Below are 27,093 nucleotides of genomic sequence, written 5' to 3'. Positions count from 1 at the left end.
TTTGTTTCAATTTTATTTAGTTCTGCTCTGATCTTTGTTTTTTCTTTTTTTGTGCTAGCTTTGGTTTTGGTTTGTTATTGTTTCTCTAGTTTCTTGAGGTGTGACATTAGGTTGTCAATTTGTAATCTTTCAGACTTTTTGATATAGGCATTTAGTGCTATAAACTTTCCTCTTAGCGCTGCTTTTGCTGTATCCCAGAAGTTTTAATAACTTACATTACTATTACGGTTCATGTTAAAGAATTTAATTTTCATCTTGATTTCATTGTTAACCCAAAAATCATTCAGGAGCAGATTGTTGAATTTCCGTGTGTTTGTACAGTTTTGAGGGTTCCTTTTGGAGTTGATTTCTAGTCTTATTCCACTGTGGTCACAGAAGATACTTGATATGATTTTGATTTTTAAAAATTTATTGAAGACTATCAGAAAATGTAAGATTACTTATGTGGCTTGCATTTTATTCCTACTGGACAGTATTACTGCAGCAGATGTAAAGACATAGATACTACTTCTTGACCACAAGAAACTTACCATCTGGGGAGAGGAACCCAAGAAAAGAAAGAACCAATTTAGAGAGAGTTGTTGAAGAATCAATAAAAACTCATAACAACTACCTGTGAAAAAATTTCAAATGACGAAGTCTAGTGGTCCAACTGCAAATCATAATCAATAGTGGTGTTTTATATATCCCAAGAATTAAATTCAGTACTGGGCATTTGAGCCTTCAAGAGTAGAGTTTAATCTAACTAAAGTTATACCAATAAAATTAAATAATATATTTGGTTTCTTAAAGTATGATCCTACTGCTGGTAAAGAAAATGATTTCAGGTGATATGTGAATAATATTATTTATTTTATTCACTTTGTATTGACTACCACCTGCTTATTTTAATATGCCTTAACAAATACATAATAAATTAAAATAATGTGCATATTAGGAAAAGTATAACACATAGAATTCATGATTTCACAGACACTATTGTATGATATGGGATTCTTTAAAAAAGAAAATTATTTAAGAAAAATAAAATATTTGATTTTTAAAACATTAAGCAAATAATAGTATAGGTGATATGTAGAGAAGGCAAAAATTATAGAAGTTTTTGTTTTTGGTGATTTTTCAAGATAGATTTCTGGTAGGAAATCTAAAATATTCAATTAGTATTTTATCAATTACTTACAACCTAATTAATAGGTTGCTGAAAAATTACTATCTTAAATTATTTTTTAAAAATCTGAAGTTACCTTGAAGGTGTCAGTCAAAGCCATCCAGTGACTCTCAGTATATTTACCTTAATAATCTACAAACGCTTCTCCGATAACTCAGACGCTGGCTAGCTGCAGCAACACTGGGAGGAAGAGGAGGTCGGGGTGGGAAATAAGCTAGTGTTGCAGAAAATATTAAGCAGACAACTCCAAATTCTGAAAGAAAAAAATAGGTAAAATGTTAACCAGGAAACACAAAAAGTTGAAGACTTCAAGTATTTATTTGTTTTTTGAAACAGGGTCTCACTCCGTCACCCAGGCTGGAATGCAGTGACATGAACATGGCTCACTACAGACTTGACCTCCTGGGCTCAAGTGATCCTCCTGCCTCAGCCTCCCAAGTAGCTGGGACCACAGATGCATGCCACCATACCAGGCTAATTTTTATTTTTTATTTTTGTAGAGATAGGGTCTCACCATGTTGTCCAGGCTGGTCTCGAACTCCTGAGCTCAAGTGATGTTCAAGCCATTCTCCTGCCTCAGTCTCCCAAAATGCTGGAATTACAGGTGTGGGCCACCATGCCCGGCCTCTCAGGTATTTATTTATCTAACAAATATTTACTAAGTATCAACTGAGTCTGAGACGTATAGAGATAAGCAAAATACAGTATCTAGCCAAGATTGCTCAGTCTAGTAAAAACAAAATTGAATATATAAAAATATAAATTTCAACAAGTAACTGGTAAGAGGTTATACTAACAATGATGTATATGCTGATACTATGGCACACAGATAAAAAGACTGAGGACGTAAACAAATGTTGTCTTATGGAGAAAACATTAAAAGCCAACAGTACCTTACTATAAAAGAGATTGTGAAACAGGTCTAGGATGATTGTCTAATAAGTGTGGCACTCAGAAAAAAAAACTGGTAAGAAATAACAGGATAGGAGGTTTGTTTGATTCATAATAGGATAGTCTGATGCATTGTATAAGACAGACCCAATTTACAGACTGTATGGAAAATTTGAACAAGAAAGCATCCAAAAATAAGAGACCAAGAGACAGAGAATAGAATTTAAACACAAGACTAGCTAATGTAGAGTATTAAACAATCAGAAGTAAAATGAATACCCAAACAATCTTAATTTGTCCCCATTATAGAAGGGAAGGTTCTAGCATCCCAATCTTTCCCTCTATAATTCTGGCACTTGGAAGTTCCAGCTTTTGATAACTGTGTCCAATTTTGTAGAAAAGCACAGCCCTAGTAGAAAAGTCAGGAAACTTGGAATATAGACCTGTCTATGCCATTAATTAGCTTGTAATTTGAACAAATCCCTTAATCTTTCTAGGCCAATAAACGGATTGAATTTAGTGATTTCTAGAGGTCCTTTCAGTTGGATAATTTTAATTCTAGGGCTATATTCTTAGCAAAAAAGGACAACATTCCTATAAGACAATTAACCACAGATAATTCTGTTTAATTCAGTTAGAAATTTAAAGATTCCTATTTTTTTAAACACAAGATTGTTAGCAGATTCCTTTTTTTACTTTCTTTTTTTTTGGTGTTTTCAGTCTGTTTATTCTTTGTCAATCTAAGGAGTAATAAGAAGTTAATGAACTGTTCTAATTTAGAGTTATTTTAATTATTAGTAATACTGAATGAGCACCTAAAATATGCATATTGGCCACCTGTATGTCTTGCATGATTGCCTTATTCATATTCTTTGACCATCTACTGGCATTTTTGTAAACAACTTCACTGAGATATAATTCACATGACATACAATGCACACATTTAAAGTGCACAATCTAGTGGTTTTTCATTTACCAGCAGAATTGTACAATCATAACCACAATCAATTTTAGAATTTTTTCAACAACCCAAAAAGAAACTCTGTAACCATTACTCTCAATCTCCCAGCCCTAGGCAACCTCTGATCTACTTTTAGTCCCTATAGATTTGAGTATTATGGACATTTCCTATAAATGGAATCATATAATATGTGGTCTTTTATGACTGGCTTCTTTCACTTTGCATAATGTTCTCAAGGGTCATTCACGTTGGAGTATGTATCAGTACTTTAGTATTTTTTATTGTCAAATAATATTCCATTGCACAGATATATCACATTTTGTTCATCCACTTATCAGTAGATAGACATCTGGGTTGTTTCCACTTTTTCGCTATTATAAATAATGCTCATGTATACATTTTTACATGGGTGTATGTTTTCATTTCACTTGGATATATATCTAGAAATGGAATTTCTGGATTGTATGGTAATCTTTGTTTAACATTTTGAGGAACTGTGAAACTGTTTCCAAAGCGGCTACACCATTTTACATTCCCACATATGGGAATGTATGAGGGTTCTAATTTCTCCACTTTCTTGCCAGTACTTTATTATTTTCCATTTTATTGATTCTAGCAATCCTACTGGGTGTGAAGTGTATCTTATCACGGTTTTGATTTGCATTTCCCTAATGACTAATGACACTGAGTATCTTTCAAGTGTTCGATGAACATTTGTATATTTTCTTGGGAGAAATGTATTTGAGTCCTTTACCCACTTCTTAATGGCATTGTCTTTCTGTTGTTGAGTTGTAAGAATGCTTTATATAATCTGGATATAAGTCCCTTATCAGATATATGATTTGCAATTATTTTCTCCCATTCTGTGGGCTGTCTTTTTCACTCTCTGGGTTCTTTGAAGCACAAAAGTTTTAAATTGTGATGAAGTCTAATTTATCTTTTTTCCTTTGTCACTGGTGCTTTTGGTGTCTTTTATAAAAAGGCTTCACCTAATCCAAGGTCATAAAGATTTACTTGTTAGTTTTCTTCCAAGAGTTTTATAGTTTTAGCTCTTACATTTAGGTTTGAGTTAACAACGGGGTTCAAATTCATTATTTTGAATTTGGATATTCAGTTATTCCTGTACCATTTACTGAAAAGACTTTTTCCCTTATTATCTTGGGACCCTTCTGAAAAATCAATTAACCATAAATGTAATGGCGTTTCTAGGCAGTATCACTTTTTTAGAATCTCATTTCTACTCTACTGATTTATATGCCTATCCTTATGCCAGTACTATGCTATCTTATAGCTTTGTAATAAGTTTTGAAGTTGAGAAGGCTGAGTTCTCCAATTTTGTTCCTTTTCAAGATTGTTTTGGATATTGCTGGTCCTTTGCATTTCCATGTAAATTTCAGGATCGCCTTGTCGATTTCTGCAACAAAGGCAGCTGGGATTTTTAAAGGGATCGCACTACATTTGCAGATAAACTTGGGGATATCTTCACAATATTAAACCTCCCAACATGAACATGGAATGCCTTTCCATTTATTTAGGTCTTTTTTAATTTCTTTCAACAGTGGTAGTCTTCAGATTATAAGTTCTGCACTTCATTTGTTAAGTTTATTCCTAAATCTTTTATTCTTTTTGATGCTATTGCAAATTGAATTGCATGTTAAGATTGTTCATTGCCAATATATAGACAATTGATTTTTACATATTAATCTTGTACCATAAAACTTTGCTAAAATCTTTTTTAGATCTAATAGTTTTTAGTGAACTCCAGAGAATTTTCTATATTCAAGATCACATCATTTTCAACAGAGATATTCTTTACTACTTCCTTTACAATCTGGATATCTTTTGCTTTTCTTGTTCAGTGATACTGCCTAGAACCTCCAGCACAGTTTTAAAAAGGCATGGAAAAATGGACATCCTTGTCTTGTTCATAACCCTAGAAGTGAAATGTGATGTTACCTGCAGGTTTTTTGTTTGTTTGTCACCCAGGCTGGAGTGTGGTGGTGTGATCTTGGCTCACATTACAACCTCTGCCTCCCAGGCTCAAACGATTCTCGTGCCTCAGCCTCCCAAGTAACTGGGATTACAGGCATGTGCCATCAAGTCCGGCCATTTTTTTTTTTAGTAGAGATGGGGTTTTGCTATGTTGGCCAGGCTGGTCTCAGACTTCTGGCCTCAAGTGATCCTCCCTTGTCGGCCTCCCAAAGTGCTGGGATTACAGGCACAAGCCACTGTGCCAGGCCTCTTGTGGGTTTCCAATAGATGCTTTTTATTAGGTTGAGAGAGTTCCTGTCTATTCCTAATTCATTGATTGTTTCCAGTTCATTGAAAGGGTGTTGGATTTGTCAAATGCTTTTTCTTCATCTTTTAAGATGATCATGTTTTTTCCCTTTTATCTGCTGATATGATACATTACATAAATTGAGTTTTGAATGTTAAACCAACCTTGCATTGCTGGAATAAATCCCATTTAGTCATGGTATATCATCCGTTTTATGATATATGTTGCTGGAATCAGTTTGCTAGTATTTTGTTCAGGACTTTTGTGTTTATACTCATCTGAGATTTGGATCTGTAGTTTACTTTTCTTATGTTACCTTTGTCGGAAATAATTTAAGAATCTCTAACTTTTTAAAATGACAATTCTAGTACAGTATTTTGAATAGAATGAAGTCATGGGACAGTCTTTCGGAAAGGCAGATTGGCAAACATGAAAGCAATGAAGAAGGAACTGGGAAGCTTTGAGCAGGGGCTTCTGCTTGACTGCATGAGAACCATGAGCTGCATGTACTGCATTAATACATGCTTAACAGTGCTTAACATCATGTAAAAACTACAATCATTGCTTAGGTTTTCAATAAAAATAATAACATGACCAAAATAAAGTTTAAAACTTATGTTTCACCTGCGTTCAGTTTTATTTACTCATTTTTACATTTTTATTTTTTCTTTAAAAGGAATAAGTTGTGTAAAGGAGGTGAAATGCTTTATACACTGCTGCTACCCTTGCTTTCAGTTTTAATCCTTCTAAACCATATTTTGAAATGTAAATGTCATCAAATAACTCTCTGACATACAGGTCTTCAGAGTGTGGCCTTTGCCTACAATGTGGTGAACCTTAAACCCTTCAGGCCTGCTTAGAAGGTTTGCGTGGGGCTTGCTTTCCTCTTTAGCTTCACCTACTAGTACTCTCACTAGATCTAAGCCACTCTGGGCTTGAATGTACCAGGGTGTCTCCCTTCACTGGACTTCTCCTTTAAGTTTCCTCTCTACAGTGTAATCTTCCTGCCTACTGTATTTAACCATCGTTCTCTCATTCCTCAGGCTCTGATTTAGAAGCTGCATCTCCAGGAAGCTCTACTTTACCTCCAAAATCTGGGTTAGGTGCTCCTTCTCCGAGCTCTCAGAGCAATTGTAGGCCTTTGGTTTATAATACTCACTGCTCTATTTTACAATTGTTTACCTGCCTGTACCATTCAGGACACTGTAAGTTCTGTTACACCAGGAACCATGCCTATCTCAGTGACTCACATAGTGACAGATACATAGGCGTTCAAAACATGTTTGTGAAATTGATAAGTGAACAAAAAAGTTAAAACAAGGTTCAGTATAATTGGGTCCCTTATCATTCCAGTCTCATTTTCTGCCACTTGTTACCCATACCCAAACACAAACATTTACACCACTCTAGCCATACTCAATTACTTGCAGTTCCCTAGACATACTGAGCTCTCTCATACCTTCCCCGCCTTTACAGTTACTGTTCCCTCTGTATGGAATACACTAACCACTCAAACACTTGGTGAACTCCTACAAAATTCTTAACTTTAATTATTACATTCTTGTTGAAGCCCTTCCTGCCCCCTCAACTTCCCTACAAACCCAGACAAGTTAGGTCTCCCAACCTCTGTATATCTTTATTTGTATTATAATTGTCTCATCGTGGACCTTACCAATTCCTAGTGCTTAGCACAGTGCTTGGCATATAGTAAACACCTACAAAAAAGTGTTCTGAATGCAGAGGAAATAACAAACAGGGATATAGAGAGAGGGGCTATATCTATGAAAATCCGTAGGAGACTATACTATAAGAGTGGACCAGGGCTTGACTCTAGAAATAAAATAATTCAAAGAATATTTTAGAAAGGTCAGTATCCCTAATAACAGACTAAACATACAGAGAGTAGGAAATGAGGATAAACTGTAGATGATCAAGGTAAATAAGGTTACAGAACATGGCTAATAATGGAGAAACTACAAGGGAGAAAACGGGCTTAACATCTACCAACAGATAGATGTTTAACAAAAGGTTATTGTCAGTCATGACGTTTTATATCCTGATAAGATATCTAGAGAGGACATAGAAAATGTGTTATACAGTGCTTAACCGTAAATAGATGAAAAGACTAAAATTAAGAAATACCCCTCCATGTGGCAATAATAAATTTAAAATTTAACTTCCTAGGAAGAGTGTTCAGTTTTAATTAAGCATCTCTATATCATATGACAAGGAATGCACAGTGTATGTAAATTTACATATTAGTCCTCTCAAGTATTTCATATGAAGGTATCTGTTATACAAAAAGTAGAGTGAAGATGATTGAGATAAAAGACAAAGTATAACAAGAAGAAAATAAACTTCAAATTACCTGCATATAACACAGCCTCTATGCGATCTTTAATATGTGCCCTGCTGCTCTCTGCAGCAAGAAGAGGTGATGTCCCATTGGGAGCTGGAACAACAAGTGGTCCAACTAAAAATGCACACGCTCCCCCAAGATAACTGAGCATTGATGCAATAGCTGTGGCTGTGGCCCTTTCATCTGCAGAAAACCAAGTCGTGGAGAGAAATGGTGCTGCATTCATTACAGTTGGACCTGCCAATCCATTTAACATCTGTCCTCCATGAATTAATCTGGAATTTAAAAATTAAAAGGCTGTGAGGTATTTGAAACAGGCATTTTCTAAGACAAAAAGAAATGAGCCAAACAGCAGTTTTTAACTATGGCAATAAGTATACGTATCTGTAAACAATATGACATGCCTAAAAGACATGTTGATTTACCTTCTAAAACAGGTATGTTTGACTCCCTATGAGGGAGGATCAAACATAGTAATAGTTACCATTTATTCATTTCACAAATATTTACTGTGACCTATGATTTGTGCCACGCATCAAACTAAGTACTTCCTGTAAGTACTTAGAACCTTGCTTCATTTAGTTGTTATAACAACACTAAGTGGTAGCTATTATGATCCCCATTTACTGAGATGAAAAATCCTAGATTTGGAAAGATTAAGAAACTTGCCCAAGCGCTGACAGGCAGAGCTGAAGTTTAGATCCAGGTCTGATTCCAAAATCCATACTCCTTCTACTAGACTGCCACTCATTAACAGACCTACTAAGTGCCACCAGCTTTATAGTTGAGCTCAACATTTCATACCCACTCTTTGCCAAATGGTGGAAATACAAAAAATGAAAGACTCATTAAAATATCTTCTAATAGAAAAGGTAGTTGAGGAACCGGAGGACCTGGGTTCCAGCTGAGCTAAGGGCTAGCCCTGAACAATACCTAACTTTGTGGGGTTCCATTTCTTTCCTTGTGAAATGAGGAGATCAGTTGAAGTTGAATATGCATTTACGGAGCATCTGTTAGGTTAGGGTACTGTAATGACAGGACCACTAAGTCCCTTCCAGTTCTCATACTCTAATTCTGACTTTAATTGTAAGGATTAATGTAAAGCAGTTTCTTTTTCCATTCCATTTGTTCTCTTGCTGACCTTTTCCCAATATTCTCCTTAGCACTCCTGTTCCTTGCTGACCAACTCTTTTCTCCCATTACTCCCTCACCCCCAATATACACGTTCACATTTAAGAGCTGCCTTGAAGTAGAAAAGAGGCCAGAAGTCCAAAGAAAGCATAGACAAGAAAGGGAGATGTGTCAACCTCTCTTGCCCTGGAGGTAGAGGAAAGGGAAGGGACAGTACATGTGACATTTTCATGATATGAACTCATCTTTTTCTTCTGCTTGTTTTGCTTTCTAAGCACTATGTGGGTCTCAAATCCTCTTTTTTTTTTTTTAAACTGCCATCTTAAGCCAGTTAGAAAAGTTTGCTGAATGCAGAAGAGAAAAATAAACAGGCACATGGGCAGAGGAAGGGCCCTAATGTAGAAACAGAAGTGAGTGGGAAGTGAAATATGTGAATTAGGGCTGCCCATAGCTTCGTTATGTTGGAAAAATTATATGAAGGCAACATAGCTCCAAGTGTCATTGATATTGATATTACTAAATTAAAAAAACTCAAGACATTTAAAAATCTGTCTGTGTAAGGGGAATTATTTTCCAGATGACAGAAATAATTTAAACTGTTTATGTCCTCCAAAAGCCAGTGGAACCAAAGCTGTCCCACAGCAATTTTATTACAGAAATGTTCCAGCAATAACGTCATTAAGTGGTTTTAATCATTGCATGTGATGGCACAACAATGAGACAGTGTGTGATGACCCATAAAGTAACTGCTTTGATATTTGATACTTTTAATGAGGTATTAGACTCATGTCAACTAGAAGGCTTGGAATGAGTAAACTTTACTACGTCTAAAAATGTTAAGGGTAGAAGGAGAACATGGAAGAAATAAATGAAAAACAAACAAACAAAAAGACTGATAAGAAAGTAGGACTCCTGGCTGGGAACAGTGGCTCATGCCTGTAACCCCAGCACTTTGGGAGGCCGAGGTGGGTGGATCACTTGAGGCCAGGAGTTCAAGACCAGCCCGGCCAACATGACAAAACCCCACCTCCTCTAAAAATACAAAAATTAGCTGGGCATGGTGACGCATGCCTGTAATCCCAGCTACTCAGAAGGCTGAGGCACGAGAATCACTTGAGCTTGGGAGGCAGAGGTTGCAGTGAGCAGAGATTGTGCCATTGCACTACAGCCTGGGCGACAGAACAAGATATTGTCTCAAAAAAAAAAAAAAAGAAGGAAAAAAAAAGAAAGGAAAGGAAAGGAAGAAAGGAAGGGAGGGAGGGAAGGAAGGAAGGAAAGACGAGAGGGAGGGAGGGAAGGAAAAAGAAAGAAAGAAAGAAAAAAGAGAAAGAAAGAAAGAAAAAGAGAGAAAGAAAGAAAGAAAGAAAAGAAAGGAAAGGAAAGACAGGAAAGAAAGAAAGAAAAAGAAAGAAAGAAAGAAGAGAAGAGAAGAGAAGCAAAGTGAAGCTCCTCATAGTTAAGGTATAAAACTCAAATTATTGCCATGGCTTAACTCTTTGTCACCTCTCAGTGGAATCACAAATAGACTATTACCCAAGCAGCAGAGTCTGACCTAAGAGTCAGAGAATGTGTGAGTTTCAGATAATTTAAGGGCCATCCAAATCCAGTTTACTTGACTCTTAGACCAGAACATTTCTCACTACGATACAGTATGTGTTAAAGTAGTATCCAAAGAAGGAATAGCACCAGGGACACTTCAGATGGGTTCTTGGTTTAAAGGTCCTTGAACTTGGGAGGCCAATCTAGGGCATATAAGTTATAGTTAAAAACCATCTCAGGAATTAAAATAAGCTTATGTGGTGTTGTAAAGTTACTCCAATTTTAGATAATTACATGCTTTTGTATTAAAAGTCATCATACATACACTCCTCATAAACAAGCTCAGTAGGAGAACTAGTTATCCTCTGAATTCATGAGAAACCTGGCAGGGAAACCCAGTCCCACCCCTCCCAGCACTTTGTAGTTTTCCAGAACTTAGTCCTGCTCCTTCTGACACTTATATCCTAGCGTCCCTCAGGGTTCAGCAGCTTCTAATGTGTTATAACTGGTCATAAGCACTGTTGTCCTGGGGACTGTGATGTTACAGTAATCTGTAATATTAAGATTGTCATGCTTGCCTGACACTATTTTCTACCACCTACCATTAACAAACATCATTTTACGAAATAAATCTGTAAAAAGATATTTAAAAATAAAATTCTGCTTTATACATTAAGTCTAATTTTTCCATTTAATAGGAATGCAAATTAGACATACATTTTTTCTGGAAAAATATTGACCCTAAGACATCATAAAATCATATGAACATTACCATAACCTCTTTAAAATGATAATAAAGGAAATAAAATAATTATAAAATGGTAACTATGCATTTATTACTTAATTCAACAAACATATATTGAATAGTCACCATGTGTTGGGTAGGCACTGTGACAGGCAAATGAGAATGTAAAATTAAAAAGCTAAAGCCCTTGCCCTTAAGAATCCCTAAAAGTACAGTGATACTAGCACTGTAGCAGGAATATAAAGAAAAAGAAGGCAATAGTTAGGCCTTGCCCTATGCTTATGCTGCCTATGACAAGAGTACAGATGGAGGTCTCTGCATGTCCTTCTTCTCTTCTGACCTCTGGCCCTGGCCTATATATCAGGGCTTTGCATATATGCATGTGGAGCTGAAGGTCCAACTCCATCTAAGCTCCAACTATCCCCTCCAAACAGCTGCCCCTTAGCTATCCCTTAGGCCTAGGAAGTACACAGCAGGGATGCAGCCTACTCTTGGAAGAGCAGGCCTGGGAAACAGGCTTGTTGTAAGGCCTATTTCTGGGGTCTTGTGTAGCTACTGCATAAGACTAGAGGGTAGAGGGCAGGGTGTGCACATCCCCTTGGCCCTATGAAATCCTCAACCCACATGGAAGGGCAAGGCTGAAAGAAAGCCGGAATGGGACACCCTCAGGCATGGAATCCAGGACAGGGACTCTATGGCATGGTTTAAAGTGGTACTAGCAACACAGTGGGGAGGTGGAGGACGGATGGTCTGGAGAACCGTTAAGGTGATACAATATATATGGCAAGGAGAGGGGGTGGATACTGGGAGGGCACCCATAACTCTGTGCAAATATCTAACATGTGGCTAATATAGGCCAGAAGCTAAGAAAAGCAGTTTGAGCTGAGAAATATAAGTTGTAGGTGGATTGGGGTGGGGAAGAAACACTGGAGAATAACAACATTTTAAAAATAGAGGAATGGGAGTCGAGCAAGATGATTGAGAAGGAGCCATTACAAGGCAGAAAAAAAGCAAAAGAGGAAAGACTGGTATCACAGCAACTAAAGAGAGACGAGTTCCAAGAACATAAGAGCAAGTGGTCAACAACATCACATCAAACAGAAAGATTGTTTATGATAACTGAAATGTAACCACCAGATTCAGCAAAGAAGAGGTCATTTGTGGTCTGAGTAGAAGCAGTTTCAGTGGAGTGTTCAGCATGGAAGTCAGACTCATGAGGAAATCGAAATCTAGATTTAGACTATTTCTAGAAGAAACAGATGCAGGAATAAAAATTAGGTATATAAGCTTAGTGAAGTGAACTGAAAAGAAAAAACATCCAGCTTAAATGAACAGTCTGAACTAAAAAGTCTCTCCACTTTCACACATTAAAAGATAAAACGCAACTCACGATTATCCTAATGCTTTCTAAGCACTTATGAAAGAAGCTGGCTTTCAGAAACTAATACCTGTTGATCTGGGCTGACTATTAAAAACAACAAAGAAACACGAAGGAGGGGGATTCATAATCTTCAGTACAGTGAAGTCAACCACACAGTTTAATATTAATTGTTTGTCATCATTACATGCCTCAGTTTTGTTTTGCTAGGTAAAAGTTAAGGTCCTTGTAGGTCAGGATCATGGCAGCAGTCCCCACAGGCCTCACTCCCATAGTGCTAAGGCAGTGTGGATGCTCTCGGGAACTCATAGACTGGGCCCAGTACAGGGACATGCAGTCACTGAAATATGCAACTAAACTGCGTTTCCAAAACTTCACTAAGTTATCCAAATGCATACTTCAGATCAGTTCTATTGATAAATTTTAACAAGTTTAAATTCAGTAATACAAAAAACAAGATGACTAATATTCTCAAAATAAAGCTTTTAAAAAAAGATGTTTTAGGGTGTTTTAAAAGCAAGGCCAATGTGACATTTTAAAAAAGGATGTTTTAGGGTGTTTTAAAAGCAAGGCCAATGTGACATAACTGTCTCAAGCACAGTGGACTTGGGAAGGGTGGGCAGAAGTTAGGAGTGTGAGGAGGCAGTTTTGTCTTCTGGGCAATAAGCTCTGGAGCAGAAAGGCAGTTGTCCAGTAATGGACTAGTTAATTCAAGGGGTCTGACTCTTGCCTCCTTACCTGAAACTCCACACCTGATGAAAGCAGGTGTATCCTCACAGTTAATGGACTGCATTTCTCTTGCACCTCTGCAGGTCAAGCTGTGAGAGATCTGTCAGGAAGCAGATGTGTGCCTCCTCCTTCAGCCCAGTCTCCTCATACTGACTCCTTAACTCTCTCCTGTTTCTCCATCCACCTCCCAACCCACGGCCCCCAACTCCCTTTTCTTCCCTCTTCTCTGAAGTCTTTCTCCTTTTCCCTTTTTTTCCTCCTTACCTAGCCTCTGTCTACTTCTGAAGTCTGGCTCATCTCGTCCCCACAAGCCAGATGGAAAAGTGAATGAGAGAGGGTGTATTAGTCCATTCTCTGCTGCTAATAAAGACATACCTGAGACTGAGTAATTTATAAAGAAAAAGAAGTTTAATGGACTCACAGTTCCACATGGCTGGAAGGTCTCAGAATCATGGTGGAAAGTGAAGGAGGAGTAAAGGCATGCCTTACATGGTGGCAGGCAAGACAGTGTGTGCAGGGGAAATGCCCTTTATAAAACCATCAGATCTCACGACACTCACTCACTATCACAAGAACAGCAGCATGGGGGTAACCACCCCCGATTCAATTACCTCCCACCAGGTCTCTCCCACATGTGGGGATTATGGGAACTACAGTTCAAGATGAGATTTGGGTGGGGACACAGCCAAACCATATCAGAGGGGAACTTCTCCTGCACTGGCAGAGCAGGAATGGTGGAGACTAGAGAGGGAGACCTGGTGCTGCCCACTAGCATCAGCACTGCTGAGACTGCTAGCCTCTGGCAGGAATAGGAGAGGACCCAGCCAGGCTCAGCCCCAGGTGTGCTGCAGAGTCCCACTGCCCTCGATTAGTGCCCCTGCCCACAGAGGACAATGCCTGCAGGGGTGCGTGGGATGGAGCTGGTGCACAGCTGCATTTCTTTCTGTATCATTCAATTGACTATAGCTTTTCAGACAAACGCCAATAGCTGAAGTTCAAATTGAAGATCTACAGTTCACATCTTCTAATGTAGTTGACATTTTAGCTTGCATTTAATATTCTGGTATCCTAACCTTTTGCTTTCTGATATCCTGGAAGAAATACCTATGACTCCTAAATTATTTCTACTTAAATAATATGATGTTTTAGAATTAAAATCTTTAGAGCCGGAAGTGACTTCAGACCTCACCTAGATAACCCAACCCCTTCCAGAAAGTTAATAACACATGTAAAATCACATTTATAATTTTATAACTTTCCTTTCTTTAAAAAGTATTGGAGGGAGCTCCAGTCATACAACTAGCTAATGGCTCAGCCAGAACTAGAAATCAAAATTATAGCTAATTTCATCAGTCCACAAATCTCTACTCTCTCACATGATCCCATTCTGAAGGTTCTCTGTTAATAATAAAAAAATTACTGATTGTTAAGAAAATCCAATGTTCCTTAAATCCAAAGACACACAGTACAGAATATTTTTATTCTGTTCATCAACCTGCTTTATAAACCTCTAGTTTATTATGACTAACATTGATGCTAACATTCGAGTTGGCTTTTTAGAAATCTGGCAGATACTTCCTCAGTGCTATTCTAGTATTCAGAATTTAAATTCTATATATTTTTAATATGAAGTAATTTAGAATACATAAAAATACTTACCTCCAAAACTCATTAGGTCAATAGTTCAGAAACTTTCTCCCAATTCCTAATTATGCCATATCAAAATAAGCTCTTAGCTCATATTCTTTAAAAAAAAAAACTTTAAAAAAAAGTCATGTGTTTATAGGATTTTTTTGATGTTGAAAATGGCAAAAGTGCTGGAAATAGTTTTCCTTTATTTAGCCCAAGAAAAGATGGGCAATAAAGAGGGTTAGAGATGTTATGAATTAACTACAGGAAAAAGGAACACAGGAAAAGAGAAATAGAGGTGGTGGTGGAAAAGTAATGAGCATTCCAAAAACTTTGGTATCACAGCCTCAGTTTTCTTTCACAAAAATCTATTTTATTTTTGTATCCTTTATTAATTTTGGCCAATAATGATTCAATTAAAAATATCTATTGAGTATCTGCTATGGTCAAGGCACCTGCAGCTAGGCACTAAAGGGAATATGAAGATGAGCATTACAGTCTTGGCCCTAAAGAAGCTTTTAATAACTTACCAAGTACCAGCTATAGAAAATACATAAAAAAATACAGTAAAAATAATATTAGATTAGCTATCACAGGGCTTAGCTTCTAGTCTTAGCTAAATTTATTAACCATATAATCTTTAGAAAATCACATTCTCTTTCTGTTTCAATTTCTCCAAAGATACTTTGTCTCACAGGATTTTTTTTTTTTTTTTTTTTTGAGGCAGGGTCTTGCTCTGTCTCCCAGGCTGGAATGCAGTGGCACGAAGGCAGCTCACTGCAGCCTCGACCTCTGGGCTCAAGTGATTCTCCCACTTCAGCCTCTCAAATAGCTGGGACTACAGGCACACACTAGCACACCTAATTTTAAAATTTTTTGTAGAGACAGGGTCTTGCTATGTTACCCAGGCTAGTCCTCCTGGCCTCAAGTGATCCTCCTGCCTTGGCCTCCAAAAGTGCTAGGATTATAGGCATAAGCCACAGTGGCTGGCCTCTCACAAGATTTTTTTTTTTTTTTTTTTTTTTTTTGGGACGGAATCTCACTCACTCTGTTGCCCAGGCTGGAGTGCAGTGGTGTGATTTCAGCTCACTGCAACCTCTGTCTCCTGGGTTCAAACTATTCTCCTGCCTCACCTCCTGAGTAGCTGGGACTACAGGCACACCCCACCACGCCCGGCTAATTTTTATATTTTTAGTAGAGATGGGGTTTCACCATGTTAGCCAGGCTGCTCTTGAACTCCTGGCCTCAAGCAATCCACCCACCTCAGCCTTCCAAAGTGCTGGGATTACAAGTGTGAGCCAACAAGCCCGGTTTCTCTCACAAGATTTTTATTAAGGTCATATACAATAATCTCTCAGCAATGCACAGGGGAAAAATGGCCTTAGTCCTGGTCTGAAAGATGTCTACCTCCCCTCATTTTGTTTCATTCCTTGTTTCTTGTCACATAACTTTTGTCTTTTTGTTTAAAAGTATATATTAATACATATTCATAGTAGAAAATTTTGAAAAGAAATGCATAAAGAAGAAAAAAATCATCTATAAATGGAATACCCCAATTCAGACAACCACTACTAATATTTTGATTTTCCAGTCTTTTCTTCTTTCAATTTTTTCCCTAATGCATCTCTCACTCTCTTGATCAATCAATACTTAATCGTACATAGGTAACCACAGATACCATACTGAATATACAGCTTATGCACTAAGTCATTTTATGGTCTATCAAGCATTTTCTCATTTCATTATTCTTTATAATAATTGTTAATGGTTTTGTGATATTATATTATACAGATATATAAAATCTCATTTAACCATTTTCCTAATGTTGGATAGTTGTTTCCAACAACTTATTTGCTAATATTAATAATGCTGGTGTGACAATCTTTGTATGTGAATATTAGCTACTTTCAAAATTATTTTAGGGTCAGTAAGTTAAAATGTGTGAACACTCTAGATCTTAGGAAATATACTCGCAAACTGTTTTTCAGGAGGATTAGTAGTAATTTACATTCCCATCAGTAGTAGCTGACAGTGTCTGCTTCATCAGCATAGAGCATTACTATTTAAAGATACATGCACACTGGGCAAGGTGGTGCACACCTGCAATCCTAGCACTTTGGGAGGCCAGGGCAGGTGGATCATGTGAGCCCAGGAGTTTGAGACCAGCCTGGGGAACATAGTGAAACCCTGTCTCTACGAAAAAAAAAAAAAAAAAAAAATTAGCTGAGTGTGGTGGCACATGCCTGTAGTTCCAGGTACTTGTGAAGCTCAGGTAGGAGGATTGCTCAAGCCCAGGAGATCGAGGTTGCAGTGAGCCACAATTGCCTGGGTGACAGAATGAGACCCCATCTCAAACAAAAAAAAACAAAGAAAACAATAAATAAATAAATAAAAATACACACACACACACACACACACTCTCTCACACACACATATGCAAAACTTGGTGACTAGTTTCCTAGTCCTGTTATAACAAATTACCACAAACTCAGTGGTTAAAATAATACAAACACGTCATCTTACAGTTCCATAAATCAGAAGTCCAACATGGGACTCTAGGGCTAAAATCAAGGTGTTGGCAGGGCTGGGTTCCTTTCAAGAGGCTCTAGAAGAGAATCTGTTTCCCTGATTTTCCAGCTTGTAGCGGCCGCCCGCATTCGTTGGCTCAGGGCCCTCTTCCTCTGTTTTCAAAGGCAGCAACTGCAGTTGCTGGAAGAGGCAAGAAAACATTTCTCTGACTTCTTCTTCCTCAAATCTATCTACCTTTCTCTTTATGATTTTCCTTTATTTTCATGCTTCGAAAAAATATCTTTCCCATGTGGAGATCAGATAAATACCCCTATATATTGTTTCTCAGCTAAATATTTAACCATTTTGTTTATTTGAATTTATTTTGACACATCATATGACATGAGGATACAAAATGGTCTTTTCCTCCCAAATAGGTAGCCAATTTGCCTGTGGTAGAGATGATTAACTATTACCCCAGGGTCATTCTGTTTTCCTTTTAGTTACAGAAGACCTTAAGTTTTTGCAGGAGTAAAAGCGCCCCTCACAGATAGCTGGGGCCTTGTTATTACTAAGTTCAGGCCAATGAGATTAGAGCAGGAGGACCTCAAGGTCACCTCCATGAAGACAGAACTGTTCTCCCTGCTCTGCTTCTTCCTGTGGGTGCAATGTGACCACTGTGCTGATGAACTGGCTGTTGACTATACTATGAAGGTCATCTCCCTGGGGAGAAGGTAACAAGATAGAGGGGACCCAGGTCCCTAGACAACCTCGTAGATCAGAACTGCTACCTGCCCTAGCCCACCTGCTTACTCTGGACTAATAATAAGAAAGAAATATTGTCTTGTTTGAACCACTCTATTTTGAGATCTTCTCATTATAGCAACTTAATTTGTCCTCTAATTGAGAAATTAGCTCAAGAATTGGGGTGCTGCATTCACAAAGGCACAACATATTGGCACTGACTTAGTGGTCAGGCTGTAGGCAGAAAAGGCAGGTGACCTGTGGCCGCAGCAATACCACTGCTTGTGATGACCTGGGATTTGCTGGAAAAAAATCAGAACATTACTCTGTGTTTCTTGCTCCTTACTGAGTTTAGGATGGCACAAGAGAGATATAAAGAATTAGCTGGTTTGCAAGCAGAGATGGAAGGGACAAGAGCTCTGCTAAGGGAGTTTCTCTGCCCGAGGCCTGCAATATAAATTTAATGAGAATCCAGAAATTTGAAGCCTCAGGTTGCTTCTGAATCCAAATGGCAGGAAATAAAATGTGCTTCAGAGCCAGTCTAGCAGCAAAAATTAGGTTAAGGGTGATATTTTCCTTCCCAGGCCTACTTTTTTCAGATGGCACCAACGTGGATACCACTAAATTGAGAAAATCTGGGATGGGTACCCAAGCTGGTAAAGTAAAGAGGAGATTCAACAGGTATAAGAACCATAAGCAGAAGGAGAAATATTTTGGCATGGCTATATTTCCATGGAACCTACCTGATGTAAATAGACCAAAAGACTATTAAGCATTTGAGGGAAGCGTATTGCCAAGATACTACAAAACACTTCTACCAAGGATTAAGACTGCTTGATCCCTAAAGTAATCTTAGTTTCCCAAATCAGCATCAAGCAGAAAGTGAAATGTCCAACAACCACTTCAGGTGTGGTCACTGGGAATAATGGACAAAAAAAAAGAGCCTTCCAGAGGACAAAGCCAAAAGCCACAAACAATAATCAAAGAAATTACTCTCAGAGAGTCACAAGGATCTGATAGAGCCCAGAGATTCTGGATTTTGAGCTGGATGCATTAATCGGACAGGACTTTGAGTTTTCTCCATTGAGGAAGGATGAATATGTTCTCTACATGGGAAGAGGGGAGCGCATGGACACATGGAGGCATCTGACAGCAGAGACTCCTAACTGTCTCTGCCTATTTATTCTCCCTTTCTTTGTTTTGGTATGGCATCCTTGAGTTTAACTACATACATTGCTGCTGAGCTACTTTTCCAACCTCTCTTCCAGATCCATGTGGCCAAGTTTTAAGTCTGCAACCAATGGGATATGGCTAGAAATGACACAAACAGGCCAGGCATGGGGGCCCACATCTGTAATCCCAGCACTTTGAGAGGCCAAGGCGGGCAGATTACTTGAGGCCAGGAGTTCAAGACAAGCCTGGCCAACATAAATAACCCCATCTCTATTAAAAATACAAAAATTAGCAGGGCATGGTGGCAGGTGCCTGTAATCCTAGTTACTCAGGAGGCTGAGGCAGGAGGATTGCTTGAACCCAGGAGGAGGAGGTGGAGGTGGCAGTGAGCCAAGATCATGCCACTGCACTCCAGCCTGGGTGACAGTGAGACTCCATCTCAAAAAAAAAAAAAAAAAAAAAAAAAAAAAGAAGATGCAGTCACCTGCCTTGGATATCCCACTTCCCCTCCTGTGGGCTGGAATGACAGCATGATACAGACAATAATATCACCCTAGGAGATGCTGGAGCAACAACAGAGAAGGGGCCTAGGTCCTGGAGGACCTTTCAGAACAAAGCTGCCTACTTCCCCTGAATAGCCCACTACTGTTTAGACCAGGGGTGTCCAATCTTTTGGATTCCCTGGGCCACACTGGAAGAAGAACCGTCTTGGGCCACACATAAAATATACTAACACAAATGACAGCTGATGAGCTAAAAGAAAAAAAAAGTCACACAAAAAAACTCACAAAAAAAATGTCACACAAAAAAATGTTTTAAGAAAGTTTACAAATTTGTTTTGGGCCACATTCAAAGCCATCCTGGGCCGCATGCATGCCACAGATTGGACAAGCTTGTTTTAGATTGTTCCTTGAGAGAAAAATGAACTTCTACCTTATTGAGCCTCAATATTTTTGGTTTGTTACACAGCTCAGTCTGTACTTTACTAACATATACATATGCTGTCAATAAATGTTGACTGTTGAATTATACATTTAAATGATGAAATCTGAGAATCAACAATTGTTAGCCATGTCTACTATGTCCATTTTTCTATTCAATTTTCAAAAATGCTCATGTTACTTATAAGTTATCTATTATATTTGCAACATATATTTCTCCCAGTTTGCATTTTAATTTTATAATCTGTTGTGAAGCATAAAGCTGGAAAATGTTGTCAAAATATTAGCCTAACTCTAACCTGAAAACCCAAATCACAAATCTTTCCCTTTGTGATTTGTGTTTGTTTGTTTTTGTTTTTGAGACAGGGTCTTGCTCTGTGGCCCAGGCTGGAGTGCAGTGGCGCAATCTCGGCTCACTGTAACCTCCGCCTCCCAGGTTCAAGTGATTCTCATGCCTCAGCCTCCCGAGTAGCTGGGATTATAGGAATGCACCATGCCTGGGTAATTTTTGTATTTTTAGTAGAGACGAGGTTTCACCATGTTGGCCACGCTAGTCTTGAACTCCTGGCCTCAAGTGATCCACTTGCCTTGGCCTCCTAAACTGCTGTGATTACAGGTGTGAGCCACCACTTTCATTGTTTTCATGCTTGGGAAATAAAGCAATGTCTTTAAGATTCATTTTCCCTTATCCTGTCTCATTTTAAATACACAGCTCTCCAATCCATCAGGAATATGTTTTAATGCATGGTACAAAGTAAGGATTCATTTTTTTAAACTAATATGTAATGAATTTGCAAAAATACATAAACTTCTATTTAATAAAATATGATTTTTCAAATAATCCTACTGACTTTTTAAATTATATGTTAAATTGTTATCAACATCTGCCTCTAACATATTTTGTTCCTCTAATCATTTTGTTGCACATAAAGTTTTAATTGTTTGCCCCTTTGGTATTAAGCAGAAAACAAATCTAAGGCAAATCCTTATTTCAAATAAAAGAATAAACATTTGCAACAGGTTTTGAATATATTCTTAATAAATTTCAACTCAGTCTACTTTGAAAATTCTATCCATTCATGATTGTGATGATATACAGGAGGGAGAGAGAGGATTATGAGCAGGAAGGGGCATGCAGGAGACTTCTGGAGTCTGGGCTGAGTGATGGCTACATGGGTATCAGTCTGATGATACACATGTATGTTGTATATCCTTCTCTGTATGATGCACCAAACAAGAAAAAAGTCAATAAAAAATTCATAAATGACATTGTGGGCCCTTGGAAAAAATGTCTCATAAATAACCGTATTTCAAAAACAACAAAAAGGTTAAAAAAAGAGTTTTCCAAAACTCTAAAGACAATTTTACACAGCTTTTTTTTTTTTTTTTTTTTTGAGACAGAGTCTCGCTCTATCGCCCAGGGTAGAGTGCAGTGGTGCAATCTCAGCTCACTGCAACCTCCACCTCCCGGATTCTCCTGCTTCAGCCTCCCGAGTAGCTGGGATTACAGGCAAGCGCCTCCACGCCCAGCTAATTTTTGTATCTTTAGTAGAGACTGGGTTTCACTATGTTGGCTAGGCTGGTCTTAAACTCCTGACCTCAGGTGATCTGCCCGCCTTGACCTCCCAAAGTACTGGGATTATAGGCATGAGCCATCACGCCCTGCCTTTACACACCTTTTACTCCCTTTTTTTCCCTCTTAAATGCTTATCATGACTGGTTATCTTTTCTTACAAATCTTTCTTAAGTCCACCTGACCACTACGCAGACATAGTCATGAGTTTTACTTGCCTTGAGTTGTCTTGAGTTTTAAGAGTCAAATTAAGGCAAATAGATTTATTAAATAGAGGCTAACCCTTAATCTGCTTTAAAATAAGACATTAAATGTATTGTGTGATTATACTGTAGGATGGACAAGCATAAAGGTATTTGTTTAATCAATTACTATTTAAAGTGAAGATGGGAGGTAGTTCTCAAATTTAAATGAGTATAAGACTAGGGAACTAGGAAAGTAGTTCTCAAATTTAAATGAGTGTAAGACTAACTAAAAGAGCTTGTTAAAATTGCTCATTCTCAGGGTTCACTCAAGAGCCTAACTAAGCGGGACTGGGTTGGAGCCCAGGGATCTGTATTTTAATAAGCAGGAAATCTGTGAATGATATTTTAGAAGACACTGATATAGGGGAATCTGAATCTTCTGTATTTTACTGAGAAAAGTCTCAGTTCTTAAATCTACCAATTGCTCATTTTTACTTCAAAAGATTTACATTTCTATGCTGGGCAAATTTATATATAACCCTTCCTTCTCTTTACTTTTCCTATTATTAAGGCTCTGAGGTGGTGATTTTAGTTTTACTTAGCTAGTGCTTTCAGTTAAAAAGGTAATATAGGCTGGGTGCGGTGGCTCACACCTGTAATCCCAGCACTTTGGAAGGCTGAGGTGGGAGGATCACTAGCACCCAGAATCTGAGACCAACTCAGGCAAAATATTGGGACTCTGTCTCTACAAAAAATTTAAAAACTAGCCAGGTGTGATGGCACACGCCTGTAGGCCCAGCTACATGGGAGGCTGAGGCAGGAGGATCCCTTGAGCCTAGGAGTTTGAGGCTGCAATTAGCTATGATCACACCACCACACTCCAGCCTGGGCAACAGAGTGTTTCCAAAAAAAAAAAAAAGCTAATATATGCACATGGTAAAAATATTCCCAAAAGTAGTAAAAAATAAAAAGTAAATGTCCTTTCCACCTCAGACTTCTATTCCTCAGATGCTCTTCCCAGAAAAAACCAATGATACCCTTCCCATTTTTTTCCAAGTAAGAACATACTAAACATAATATTCTAAAGTTTGCCTTTTAACTCAACAATATATTTTGGAGATATTTTCATATTAGCACTTATAGGACTTTTACTTCCTTTTCACGGTGCAATATGATTCCATGATATACTGCATCATAATCAGTTCTCTGCTGAAGGCATCTGGGTTACATCCAGCCTTCTGCTATTACAAGCAAAGCTGCACAAACATGGTAATTCTTGCAAACTGATAGAGCTTTATATGTGGGCTAATTTTCTATAAGTGCAAATATAGGTGTAGGTTAAAGACATGTATATTTGAATCTGGTAAATACTGCCAAAGTGCCCTCCAAATAGGATGATGCCCCAAACCGCTCACGCATCAGCAGTGCCTGTTTTTCCCCACATCTCAGGCATAGAACATTATCAATTTTTTTCATCTTTGCCAGTAAATAGACATCTGTCTGCTATTTTAATTTTCATTTATTTAATTACGATGAAAGCTGAATATTCTCCTGAGTTCTCTCGAGTTCTCAAGAAAGAATTCTCTTGAACTTCTCTTGAGTTCATGCCATTTATATTTCAACTTCTGTAATTGCTTGCTCATATCCATTACCTATTTTCCTATTGAGTTGCTATTTTTCTTATTGATTTCAAAGAACTAAGGAATTACTCATTTGTCTTACGGTTGCAAATATTTCCCAGTTAACTCATCCTTTGACTTTGTTTTATAGTATATTCAATCATAAAGATAATCTAAATTTTTACATAGTCAAATATATCAAGGCTTTCTTTTATGGCTTCTGGGACTTGTGTCTTAATTGGAAGGCCCTCTCCACCCTCAGATTCTGTAAAACAGTCATGTTCTAATACTTTTATGATTCATTATTTACATGTAAGTCTTTGATCCAGCTCGGATTTACTTAAGTGGTAAGGGAGGGATCTAGGTTCTTCTTCCTATTTATTCAGATAGCTAAGCAGCTGTCACAAAATCAGTCACTAAACAATTCACCTTTTTCTGTTAGGGTCATTTTAAACATAATCCTGCCAGCTGCAAAGTATTTCACAATGGAGTATATTTCTAGAAAATCTATGTTTACTAGAACCAAACTATTTAATACATGTTGGTAAACGTTAAGTATTGTTAATATTAATGAAAATTACACTGAACTGAAAAGATAATGTGGCATGTGTTGCACATGTTTACCTACGTAATAAACCTGCACATCCTGCACATGCATCCTGGAACTTAAAATAAAATTTAAAAATATACATGGCTTGTGTTACGGGAATCACTGGATACACCTATGATTACGAGTAGATATAACTTACTATAAGTTCACCCTCCAGAAGTCCTTAAGTTGTTTACTGGGAAAGCAATATAATAATATTTCACACTATAGAGTAATAGCGCTCATTGCAATAGAGTGATGGCTTTTACAATTTTTTGGGGTATTATTTTGTTCCAGATCATAGAAGAAAAAATGCTTTATAATTTGTTATACCAAGTTCCTTATTTATCTAAGATGTTATAAGAGAAACGTGGCAAAATAATTTTTTCCTGAGTTTTCATCAGTACTATGCAAATAAAATAAATAGTGATACTATATATAAGTAGAACACCGTTAGGAAGAGCTTGTCAGAATGCTGCTATTCTCATGTCTTGATACTTAAGGGAGCTAAGATACAGGAAGTCAAGGGTGCAGGGGAGCCATTCCAAAAGGCTGGGTCAAAAGCTCAAAAAGCTCTGAGTGAAACAAGGCCACAAAAACACAGACTTGTAAATGCTTGTTTCAACACTGGCCTTCCCTGGAACATCGGATGGAGACTGAAGCTTAAAAGTGATGGCTATACACCTGACTTGTTGAAAATACATGTTCCAATTGTAGCATTTTCATTTTAACAGCTGCATCATGCATTGTTAACAACACTGCTTAAAAGATATGCTTAAAGACTACAAAATGAAGTCTTATTTCAAGGGGTTAATACTCCTATATTCTTTATAGATGAATGCATAAGATTGAAAATTCAATTTATACACTCTTTTTATGAAAGATTCAATCTCTGAACTTTTTATTTCTACTTCTTACCTGTTCTACATTTGTTTACATTTATTTATGAATTGTTTCTTTTTCATACCACCTTCTCCAACAAGATGGAGGGTCAACTCTATTATTCCCAGAATTTTGTATATAGAAAGGATATAAAGGGATATGAGACTGGAGGCAAGTAATAGTATGGATGCCCCAAAACAGAAGAAAAACTAGCAAAAATATTAATAGGTATTTTTTTTGAGATGGGGTCTCACTGTGTTGCCCAGGCTGGTCTCAAACTCCGGGCACAAGAGATCCACCTGTCTCAGCCTCCCAAAGTGCTGGGATTACAGGTGTGGGCCACTGTACCTGGCCTTAATAAAAGAAAGCAGTGTTGAATTTAAGCTTACATGAAAATCTGTACTTAAAATCTGTGGATGCTTGAAAAAATACACCTCTGGGTGTTTGAAAAATTAAGAGCATCTCAAATACAATAATGAGACGTGTTAAAATCTAACTGAGAAGGATGGAAAATTATGACTAGCTTTCCATAGGAACCTAGATGATTGTCTTATCTCCCTTTTCAAACATGAACCCTTGTACCCTAAATTTTCTAGAAAGAAAACACATTTTGAAATTCAAAACTGAACGTTTATTTTGAAACTGAAAAATTCTGTTCCAAAAGAAAGTCAACATCTTGTCCCTGAAATCCACTCTCCCCCACTTCTGTGTTCCCCATCTGTTAATGGAATCAACAATTTCAGAGTCCCTCGAGTGAAACTTCCAGCATATCACCTCCCATCTCTTTTTCTCACACTTCCCCTCATGTCTGTGCCATCCTTTCCATTCCCAAAACTTCCCACAGCATGGAATCATTCTGGACTCCTTTCTCTTACTTCCCACATCTGGTCCATCAGCAAATGGACCAGAATATAATCAGAATATAATTACATTTTGAATATTCAAGATGATCAGAATTTGACCACTTCTCACCACTCCCACTGCCACCACTATGGTCCAAGCCACCATCATCTCTCACCTGGTTTACTGCACTTGTTTCCCAACTTTCCTTACTTATGCCCATGACCTCAAGCTTCAGTCCATTCTCAAAGGAGCAGCCGAGCACCATGGCACTCTCAGCTCAAAACCTCCAGTGGTTTCCTAGCTCAGAAAAAGCTGAGGAGCTGACGTGGTCTAAAAGAATCTGGTCCCACCCTCCCACTACCACTCTGTAACTGCTCTGACCTCATTTGCTACCTGCTTTTCCCATGCCGCACCAGCCTCCCTGCCAGGCATCCCTGTCCCTCTTCCACCCTGAACTCTTGCGGTTCTCTCTGCATATAATGCTTGATTCCTAGATACTGCATCATCCATTACTTCTGTCAGGTTTTTATCCCAAAAGGTTATCTTCCCAGTTAGGTTTTTCTTTCTGAAATCTCACCATCCTTTCCTCGCCTTTTCATATCCTTCTTTCCTATTTTGTTTTATTCTCCATAGCACATACTATGTATTTTACTTATTTATCTAGTTTATTGCTGGTTTCCCTGAGTGGAATGAAACTACATCACAAACATAGTATGTCATGTAATGTACATTATATAGTAAATCACTATGTACTATGTAATGTACTATGTAATTTACTACATTACATAGTAATTTTTATCTGCTTTGTCTTCTGTCATATTCCCAATGCCCATAAAAGAGGTTGGCACATAGTAGAAGCTCAGTGAATTCTGTTGAATGAATGAATGACCTAATAAATGAACCAACAAAAGAATGACTTCAGCTTGGGGTCCCACTGTATCTTTCCAGGTCTTCTGCCAGCAATCTCTACCCCTTATAATCAAGCCTACATATCTCAATCCATAGTGAATATAACATAGGTCTGATACTAGCACTCCTCTGATTAAGAGCCTAAGGGGTTTTCCACTATCCAGTGAGGAAAGTACACTGTTAATAATACAGGATGGCATTAAGACCCTTCAGAATCAAAATATAACCTTCTAACCTCATCTTTTTATATCCCATTCTTACACCTTAATCTGTAGACCAGTATCTCTCGAACTTGAGTAATTTATGGGTCCTTCTGAAA

The 27,093-nt window shown here is 37.9% G+C and overlaps 1 protein-coding gene across 1 annotated transcript in view; it reads right to left on the bottom strand.

Moving 5' to 3' along the window:
* SLC49A4 (solute carrier family 49 member 4) overlaps window positions 1–27,093 on the bottom strand; it is a 96,952-nt gene that overhangs the window by 57,346 nt on the left and 12,513 nt on the right. Inside the window, exons 3-4 of the mRNA XM_004036182.4 lie at window positions 7,667–7,932; window positions 1,292–1,421 (exon numbers count right to left, since the gene is read on the bottom strand). Of these exons, the coding sequence (XP_004036230.1) occupies window positions 1,292–1,421; window positions 7,667–7,932 (396 nt within the window). The remainder of the gene's footprint in view (window positions 1–1,291; window positions 1,422–7,666; window positions 7,933–27,093) is intronic.

The sequence above is a fragment of the Gorilla gorilla genome, chromosome 2 (genome assembly GCF_029281585.2).
Source record: "Gorilla gorilla gorilla isolate KB3781 chromosome 2, NHGRI_mGorGor1-v2.1_pri, whole genome shotgun sequence".
Taxonomy (NCBI): domain Eukaryota; kingdom Metazoa; phylum Chordata; class Mammalia; order Primates; family Hominidae; genus Gorilla; species Gorilla gorilla.
The sequence above is the reverse complement of the archived record's forward strand: the minus strand, read 5'-3'. Positions and strand labels throughout refer to the sequence as shown.